Source organism: Etheostoma cragini, chromosome 15 (assembly GCF_013103735.1).
Source record: "Etheostoma cragini isolate CJK2018 chromosome 15, CSU_Ecrag_1.0, whole genome shotgun sequence".
In the NCBI taxonomy this organism is placed as follows: Eukaryota; Metazoa; Chordata; class Actinopteri; order Perciformes; family Percidae; genus Etheostoma; species Etheostoma cragini.
In genome coordinates, this window is record NC_048421.1 from 16,209,351 (window position 1) to 16,219,566 (window position 10,216).

A 10,216-nucleotide genomic window follows, 5' to 3' on the forward strand; every position below is an offset into this window, starting at 1 on the left:
TATATAGGTGTGGTTTATTTTCTTGAATCAATTCATCAACTACTTAATGTAAAATACCCTTAAAGGTACAGGTCATAATGTTATTTAAATCTGCAAAAGTTGACTATTTGACCACTTGGGGGCAGCGGCAGTAGGTGACTCGTGGGTGGATGGGGGGGGGTTACCATCTTATCAGAATGACCAAAATGCATGCCCCTTGTTTTTAGTTAACAGTTGCCTATCTACACATAGAGAAGATACAGACCAACATTATTATTCATCTTTTTAGCCACCTGATGAATGAAAAATCCAATAATCACTGTACACTAAGCTCTAGGTTGGTCTCTACCAATTTATGAGGGAAATATTTGATTCTTTTTATCCATAGTTTTTAATAAATCCATATACTGGTTAGAGCTGCTTAATTATTTTGTGTGTTTAATTTCAATTTCCTAATACTTACGTCTATGTCTTCAAATTGCTTGTTTTGTCCAGCCCGCCCAAATACATTTGATTCCCAATAATACAAAACAGAAAAAACAGCAAATCCTCACATTGAAGAAGGTGGGACCAGAGAAAATAGACATCAATAATCAACTAATTGATAACTGACTAATCACTTATTGTTTTAGCTCTAGTCTCCAGGTAATTTCTGAAGTGAAACATGTGCAGCTCTTGGTAGGATGTGTGCAACCCTTGTTCATTTCCAGGAACTCAACAAGTAAGGTCTGAACGTGCAAACTCAAGTGGGAATTTTGGAACAACATCCGTCGGTTGACACACTGGTCTGTCGCCAGTCCTCTGCCTCTGTGAGAGTGTTGGCATAGATTTCAGTTAAGTTGCTCCCTGATCTCTCTGCGGCCTTGTGGCCATAGTGTGCTTCTGTCATCCGGGGAAGGGGGTTAAAACGGTGTACCTGTCACTGTAACAGGCTGATTATTGCCTGTGGAGCTGTCAGGCTTGTGAGGATCGCTTCCCTGCCCACACTCCCTGCTGGGAGAGAGGCCTGGGGCCTGTACTCACTGAGGCTGAATGACTCACAATTACCACAGCGACAGCGCCTGCAGCCACCTCCCATTCTCTCCAGCCGATTCACTGACTCACTTAGCGCACATGACAAATGACAAATCACCCCGAACCTCCGCCCCCTCACTAAGACCTGATTGTCCATCGCCCACACTTTGCCTACAGTACTTAAAGCTGGGATATATCTTGCCAAGCTTCAAGAAACAAAACAAACCTATTCTGAAAGTAACTTGTTTAGGCCTTTGAAAGTCACACTGTATGGTGTCACACTACGTAGATGGTGCATATTTTAGTATGAAGTTAACAGTAAACCTTTCACATTAAAGTTGCAGCCCTGGAAATACTCAATTTTTATTCAAACTCAACGAAACGCTTCTTTAATGTTACCACACAGGTCACTGACAAATCATTTGTGGAGCATCATGAAAGGATGATTTCCTAGACTGTGTTTTCAACATGAAAGCAAGTGAGTGTTGTGAATATCCAAAGCAGACAGCATTAGTGCTCAACTGCTAACAAAACAATTTTGGTGTTTGCATGCGAAAATGTGAACATATACCACTAAAGTGAAGCAATGCATATGTCTTTTAACCTTGCGAAAACAACAGGGAACTCGAGGGTTTTCCTATATCATTTCAAATTGCGCTTACATTGCATAAGTCAAAGTTGAAAGCATGCTGATAGTTAAATCTTACAGCTCATATACTCCCCTAGTTAAAGGCAGAGCGGCGCGAGAGTTGTAGTAGTATGCAGTTTTTCAGAATCAGAACAGAGTGTGTAAAAATAGGGATTGTTATAGTATTGAATGATTAAAAAGATTTGCTGCAGTGTATCGTGTGACCTCTGTTAACATTGTTCACCAGCTCTCCTCGGGTTTCAAAACACTCAAGTAGTAGCCGATGTAAAAATGCGATACTACAGAACATTAACCAGCAGAAATTAAACCACAATTTAAAGGCATCACGGTGCTGTGTTGAAAACCACACTGCATCTGTTCTCTCACTGCAGTAGTAATTGCAGCTCTGGCTCAGTAATTTTCTTCTCTTTTTCCAGAGCCATATTAAGCTCATTTTAATATTTATCTTTGACAATGATACTGCACACTGCATCTGACACCAAACACTTACATCTTCTGTTTAACAAAAGCACAAGGCTCACTTGAGCTCCCCTCCTGCAGCATTTGCCTCTCCGGCTTTTTAATGAAGACTGTGCAAGAGATAGCAAGGGATGCCTTGAACAATATGTAGGGTACAACGAAGTATTCAGCAATTTGTTAAAATGTGAGTTTAGCGCCATCTGAGAGGCATTTTAAACAGCTGGCAAAATGATCAGTATCTTAAAAGCAAGGTCACATTTTTTATAGAAATCAAGAGTAACATACTTTTCAAGAATGCTAAAGGGCCTTTTTGTAGGACACCACAGGGGCTCTAAGTGCTATCTGGGGAGGCGGCAGAGTGCTACGCTCTGTGCCCGGCAGCTCATTGAAGAAGAGAAATCAAACACAATCAGTTCAATATGAGCTGTGGGGAATGGTGTATTTGTCATCAAAGTCATTCGGTTTGACCTTAACTTCCCCCTCTGAAACAACATAGATACATCTGAAAAGATTTATATCAATATGTCTTCTCAGCTCTTCCAAATTTGTGTTCATTATTTATGAGGAGCCATCAGAACTACCTGAATCAAGAGGAAGGAGTCCTTGTCAAGGCAGTTACCGGTCCCGGTGGGGAGGCCGAAGGATCTGAGCGGCAGTGTAGCGTAGCAGCAGACAGGTAACTAGAGGAGGGTGTTAGAGGCATCTGGCCTCTAACACCCCCTGTGGTAATAGGGCCAGATGAGGGAAAGAGGGGAGTCCTCTCATCTGAGTCCAAACACCAGACCACAAGCACATCAGCGGGAATCCTCGCAAGGCAGTTGAAATGCAATACACGTTGTTATGAAAGGAAATACATGTTTTCAGGGAGACAGAGAATCAATATTGCTGACTGACTGCGGCGCAAGTGAACAAATGTGAGGGAGCTTGAAAAACCTGCATAAAATGGAATAAAAATGAGTCAGACTTAATAATCCTGACTAAGCCTGTATGAGGAAGCCCTGGCAGTCAAGACAGTAGATGGATCAGAGCACAGACAGGAAACCATGCATTATGCATCATTGTAAAAATCTCTCCGGAAAGAACGCACATACACAAACTTATCCCACATTTGCATCACTTATTGTTCACTTTTACAACTCAAAAATCAACAAACAATGTGTGTGTGTGTGTGTGTGTGGGTGTGTGTGTGTTTGTGAGTGCGTGCGTGCATGTATGCGCATGTGTGTGTGTTCTGCCAATTTCAAAGGACACGATAATGCTGGTGACTTCCATGGTGCATTAGACAGAAGCTACCTGTTAATAGATTGTTACTGTTGAATAATTAGCCATTACATTGCACTCACATTCACACAGTCTTCACAAAGCTACTGCTGAGCACAGCAGCACTATCTTATCTCCCTCACTCCTCTTCCCCTCACCTCAGTTGACGTTAACATCTGACAGCTTTGTGTGTGTGCCGAATCCGACACAGTTTTTATTCCTCAATTAAAACACTGGAAGCCTTAATTGGACATTACACTTTATTCTCCTCCCCCCAACTTGCCCAGCTCCCCTTCCTCAAACACTTTGATCTTCCGACCAAAACCTTCCAGGCAATAATAGTTTCCCCTGTTCCCAGACTCACACCGCAGTGCTTAAGAAGCAAAAAGCTCACTTTAAAACAAGAAACATTGCTTAATCTACTCTCCGCTTCGACTTTCTTTCTTTAAGGTTTTTAAATTTCTCTCCAATTAGATGATCTTCAGGTAAACATTTCTGACTTAGTTTGAGGGAAAATGAGATGAAATATTACCATAACACCTAGGATGATGTTTCGGCAATGTAGAAACGAGCGTTTGAGCATGCAACCGTCTCCTTTTGTTGCAACTAGATACTTTAAAGGGACATAAATCAACCTCTGTTGTCAGAGAAACAACTGTAGAACGCATTTCTTAATGACAGAGCTTTATTGTTTAACAGGATTATAGACTTTGTAGAAAATTGTCCACCCTCAGAAATATTGATTAAACTGCCCACAGCAGTAACACACTTTATGTGAATTCAGTTTTGGTGTGGCATTTCTGTTCTTTGATCCCTCTGGCCTCAAGTAGCTTGAATGAGGCATATGAGCCCATTACTAGGGAGCTTAGGGAATTACATTGGCTCTGCGAACACTAGACATGAAGAAGTGTTTTCTCTCACGGCCGGGGTAAACAAAAGAATGTAATAATAGCAATACCTGCAAAATTCCAACCATTTATTTATATATATAGCATTGACAGAATGTCACGGTTACTACCACTAGAGGTATGAACAGTAAATTAAGTATCGACTAAGCCTTTAATTTGTTTTCTGTTCACGTTTCTTTCTACCTTGCTGATAACTGCCTACGTTCTGTCTCTGTTTTCTCCTTCTATCCCCACCTCCACCTCCTCTCTCTCTAGGTGGCACTGGGTCAAGAAGACGACTCCACCAGCCCCAAGAGCTCTTCAGACGACTCCTCCAAGACGGTGGGCCTCCTGAGCGGGCAGGCTCCCCTTTCGCCCCTGAGCCGCTGGATGCTTCACAGTAAGAGCAGAGCTGCTAATACCACCTCTCTGGAGCTGCCCTACCGCTCCCCAGTCCCTTTCTCCAAGCAGGAGTTTTCTAAGCAGGAATTCTGGGAGATGTTAGGTAGTGACCTGCTCAAACCCGATTCATCCAGCTCCAGGGTCAAACGGCGGCCCATCGTTAAGACCGGCAAGTTCAAGAAGATGTTTGGCTGGGGAGACTTCTATTCCAATATCAAGACGGTAAGGCTTAACCTGCTGATCACCGGCAAGATTGTGGACCATGGTAACGGCACGTTCAGCGTCTACTTCCGCCACAACTCCACGGGTCAGGGCAACATCTCAGTCAGCCTGGTGCCACCTGTCAAGGCGGTGGAGTTTGACCTGGAGCGCCAGAGCGTGGTCTACCCCAAGGACTCAAAGATCTTCAACTGCCGCGTGGACTATGAGAAGGTGGATCGCAGCAAGCGCACCTCGCTGTGCAACTACGACCCATCCAAGACCTGCTTCCAGGAGCAGATTCAGAGCCACGTGTCCTGGATTTGCTCCAAGCCTTTTAAGGTGATCTGTATCTACATTTCCTTCTACAGTACAGACTACCGCCTGGTCCAGAAGGTTTGTCCGGACTACAACTACCATAATGAGATGCCCTACCTGCCCTCGGGCTAGAAGACTCAGAGGGGGGAGGAGAGGTGGGAGGGGAGAGGAAAAAGGGGGGTGAATCGGAGTGACTGTAACACATGAGAAGGAAACCAGGGCTGTGAATCGTCCTTAATGCCATTGTGGCAGCAAGACACCTTAAAAAAAAAACTCTCTGTAGCCTAACTATTGTAAAAACATATATGCAAGACAAAAATTACAGTATGCATAATGATGACAGTGAGGCATTTGGAATGCGGCAGCATTCATTAACTGGACTGGTCGTGAAAATCAAACATGCACATTCTTACCTCAATTCAGTTTCTAAATGCCAACTCGTCGCCAGCTAATTCTCTCTTCCATTATGCCACTCGTGAATGTGAATGTCCTTTTCATCACCCTTTACTATAATTCACTCTTTTGCAAAGTCACAAGGCAGCATTTCCAGGAATGGTGCGATACGATTCACATGAGAGTATGCAAATTCAGACTTTATTACAAACATCACGCAGGGTACACGCACCCCCACCCCTCCTTCGCACAGTTACTAGTAGCCAGAGAGGACATGGAGTTTAAAAAAAAAACATGATGGATTTATCAGAAAAGGTAATTATGTTCACTGAAGCTTCTGCGCAGTAGTCACCAGACGCCCCAGTCTTCTGAACATAGCCATGCTGAGACATACAGAGAGAGTTGCGTGGAGGTGATAGGCTTAATTAGTTTTTTAGCAACTCATTTGGCAATGGCTTGAATCTAACAGATGTTCAATAATTTTAAAACGTTACACACTAAAGCTTTAACAACTCGCACACTGTAAATGATTAAAAAGTTACCAGAGGGAACACAAAGCGTTGTTTTCTCAATAAGAGTAGATTCATGTAAAGTGTAACACACCAGTGGATCATTTAGGTTACACTCAAATAAAAGTCTCTTCAAGGGGCATGGACTTTAAGTCTGTACCAAAAAAAAGTTCCTTTCACCACCCCCCCCTCCCTCGTCAACATCCTCATGTGTAAGCATCCCACCACGGCATTGTCAATGTGTAGTTTACGTTCGCAGCCTGCCAAATCTAATCACAATACATCTCTCAGTTATGTCACCTCTATTTCAATAAAAGAGGAATAAGAGGGGGAGAGGGAGGAAGAAAAGATAATAAAATTTGCAAGAAAAAGCAATTGCTCAACAAAGATTCAGGGACAGGACTTAAGACAAGTTCAGCGTGGGGGGGAATAACTAGATTCTGCATAGAGATAGAGTTGGCCCTCCACACTTAAGAGAGAGAGGGGGGAGGGGGGGAGAAGGAGGTGGAGGAGTGAGAAAGGGAGGGATTCAGTGAGCTGTTTTAATTAAAGTGGAGAAGGAGACTTAGAATATGCAGCTCCTTCTATTGTCCCCTCTGTATGAAAAAGATTACATTTTGTTGCCGTCAGGATTCCTGATTTCACGCCTTGATAACTTTGACTGTGTGAGGCAGATTGCTCTCTCCCGACAAATTCTGTGTTCACTAAAGTCGGCCTGTTATCTTGAATAAATGAAAATATTATCATAATAATTACATATAATTTAATCTTCTTTAGAACTAATTAAGGTTTCAACGGGAGGGCAAAATGTATTCCTAAAAATCAAGTCAGCGAGTAGGAAGATGAGAGGACGTTCACGGGGAGGGTTGTGTTTTTTTGCGCTGAGCCCGGAGTTGAGTGCTCTCATTAAGATAAATGGCTGCTGGCTGGCCCATTTCATGTTGCTTTCTGTAGACAGTATCAGTGGAGAGAAGTGCACAATGGAGCTATAAATTAGGTAGGCTGACATTTTGTTGGTGAGAGTGCACAATGACTTTTTGGTGAACAGTCACCAGACAGGTGTGAAGAGTCATTAAACAGTGAGGTCAGGTAACCAGTTTGATGCTAATGTTCTGTGAAGCCAGGGATTTAGCTCAGATTGGTGCGTGCTTGGCTGGAGCTATGCAGCGATGTCCCAGGTGGACCGCCGCAACGGTAAGCAATCCCCATGAAGCAAACCTCCTTTATGTGTGTGTGTGTGTGTATTAGAGGGGGGGGGGGGAGCATAAAGCCAGACATAAATGATTTGTCTTTACTGCTTTGTGTGAGATTGAGGGGCCGATAAAATAGGGATAGGGCTAAATACAGTGGCAAAGACCTGTAAATCTGCACATCAAAGCTCTGCATTTGTTTTAGTTCATCTTAATGGGGGGAGTAGCTCCTCTCCATATGCGACCTCATCAACTTGTGGCCGCAAGCAAATAGCAGCAGTGCACAAGCGATTCTGCAGGGGACAGGCAGCTACAGCACCCGCAACAATGATAAAGGCTGTTCATCTTGCAAAGTCAAACGTCCGGGTCCACTTGCGCGTGATTGTTTTATCAAAACAAAACATGAACCGATATATGTTAACAACACCGGTGTCTGTGTCTCTGCTGTAAGTGTCTCACAATTAAGAATCTTTACAGAGGGGATTTTCCATCAATCAGAGTGCCAACTGAGAAAGCTTGTAAGGACAGATTCTGATTCCCGTCACATCACAGAAATGCAGAATTAATGTGAAAGCATATAGAGAGAGTCAGAGTGGAACATGCAATATAGATGTAGGTCCTGTCTGCCTGATGAGATACAAAGCTTGTAAAATGAACATCAACAAGCATGAATGAACCTCTGCTTATTGATTTCCTCAGCCTCCAACACTCTTCACCCCGTTCCTCTCCAGAAGTCTGCATGTTGCTCAGCCATATGCCCCGCCATCTTCACACTGTGGTCCTCTCCTTGTGTGTGACCCGGCTGAATGGCCTAAGCCTCCCTACCCTCTCTACCTCCCTTACCCTGGCGTTGAACCCTGCTGTGAGTAGTTCCTCATTGCTGCCCTGCCCGCCCTCCTGCACACAGCGCTGAGCTGAGCTGGCTAATCTCTGTGAGCTTAATGCCGAGCCAACGGAACTCCCCTCTCTTCTTCTCTATCTATCTATTTTCCTCTATATCTATGTCCCATCAAACAAATGCGTGTGCACACACAGTCTTAAGATGTGCTGGTTTAGGTATTTCCTCTCTCCTGTTCAAAGCATCTTACTTAAGCCCGGGATTGTGAGGACATGAAATCTCCTCAAGAGCATGCCAACGGCGTGCCCGACACAGATACGCCTCAGTAACCTCAATACCCCTCTCCCCGCCTCCTGCAGGGCGACCAGAGAGAAGCTGGATACTCACACATGTTGGAATCAAAGCTGGTCCACATGGGCCCACAATACTGAGCTCATTTGGAAAAAAACAAGGACACATCTTGGCCTACATGCTGAGAAGAAGCCCCTCACTCTGCTCCTTAATGATCCTCTCAGATTTACAGCAATACTCTCACTGAGACTCCACCCTCTCCGCCTCTCTCCGGGGAGCGTTAAAAAGGCTTGCTGGACTAAGTTTAAGAGACAGCCATATTGCTGTGGGATGGACGGTGTTGTTACGGCAGCAGCCTTACTGTTGACTCATCTAATGCCAACAGGCGTGGATATTTGGCCTTAGAGACTGCAAGACAACACTGGTCTCAGCTCAGAATAGTAACAAAAACATGTATATATATAGATATATGTATATCTATATCTATATATATAGATATATATAGATATATTGATATAAAAGCTAAGAGTCCTCAGATCTGAATAAAGTTGTATTTAAATGTGGGTGATGCAGTGGAGGTTGTCTGTTTTATCTTTCTGTTCCTCATGCTTTTGTTTCTCTATGTCATGTGGATGATATACTGTATGGATGATATGATGGCATTTACTGTGGTTTCCAACATTCTAAAAATCAATAAAGTACACAAGTACTTAAGTAGTACTTAAACCACTTCCGTGGCAGAGAGCAGACTCCAGTCATATATCTGGTTGTGCCTCATGTGCAGGAAGAGTGTGTCAACAATGCTGAAGTCTCTATTTTGTCATATTTGCGTACCCATACTATGTGCCAACGGCAAAGAAAAGATGTGACAATATTTTTTGCTGCGGGCTCTTGCAGATATACATACAGAGAGAGAAATAGAAGGAGAAAAGGGAGCAAAGAGGAAAACGGGGTTGAGAGGGAGAGGAAGGAAATGTTTCAACTGGAATGATGCATGAGCACAACCCACCCCCCGCCACCACCTCCACCACCACACTTCTCTCAGTCTTTGTTTCTTTGTTGTGCATCTTCACACTTCCTGATCATTTTAAGATATAATTGACAATACATTAATTCTACTTCTTAATTAAATCCCTGAAAACCGTTAACGAGGGGATGGGTTCAAACATTCAGCTCACAACATCCCTTTAAACTAGATCGATTGAGGCATGGCTGGCGGCAAAGCCAGGCCCTCCACCCCTCCTCTACACCCCCTTGTTCCCATAAAAGTGCTGCTTGCCTCAGGATAACCTTGCCGGAGATGATGAAAGGGAAGCAAATAAGTCAACACGGAGACAGAAGAACAGAAATCTAATTTGGAAGAAAGCAGGATAGAGGTTAATGTGAGAATCTGGGAGAGCAGCATACTGGGTCAAATATGCACGTCCTGCAACAACTGCAGGCACCAATCACTGATGATGGACATAAGGTTTTAGCTTTCACTTGTCCAAAAAGAGAAATGTGTGAGCTTCTCAGAGAGGAAAGGGCATTTTAGCATGAGTAATGGGAAGCTAGATGATAGTCAATTGAGAAAATAACTAGTCATGGCAAGAGGAGGCAGGAGAAGGCGTGCAAAGCTTAAAATGATAAATTGACATTCAGCAAAATAACCTTGAGGTATGAAAATGTGTGTCTGTTGAAAAAACTAGACAAGGAACAAGTAAAAAGGGACAAGGGACAATAGTGAGAGAAGACAGAAGGAACTGCACTGACTCCTTTTTTTTTTTAAATACCAAGGCTAGCATGTGGACAATTCTTTGTCCCTGATAAAGTCATTATTATTAATATTA

At 43.4% G+C, this 10,216-nt stretch overlaps 1 protein-coding gene across 1 annotated transcript in view; it reads left to right on the forward strand.

Moving 5' to 3' along the window:
* Positions 1–9,116, forward strand: part of LOC117957934 (neurexophilin-1) — a 19,538-nt gene extending 10,422 nt beyond the window's left edge. Inside the window, exon 2 of the mRNA XM_034894047.1 lies at positions 4,525–9,116. Within this exon, the coding sequence (XP_034749938.1) occupies positions 4,525–5,298 (774 nt within the window). The 3' untranslated portion in view covers positions 5,299–9,116. The remainder of the gene's footprint in view (positions 1–4,524) is intronic.
* The last annotated feature ends 1,100 nt before the right edge of the window (positions 9,117–10,216 follow it).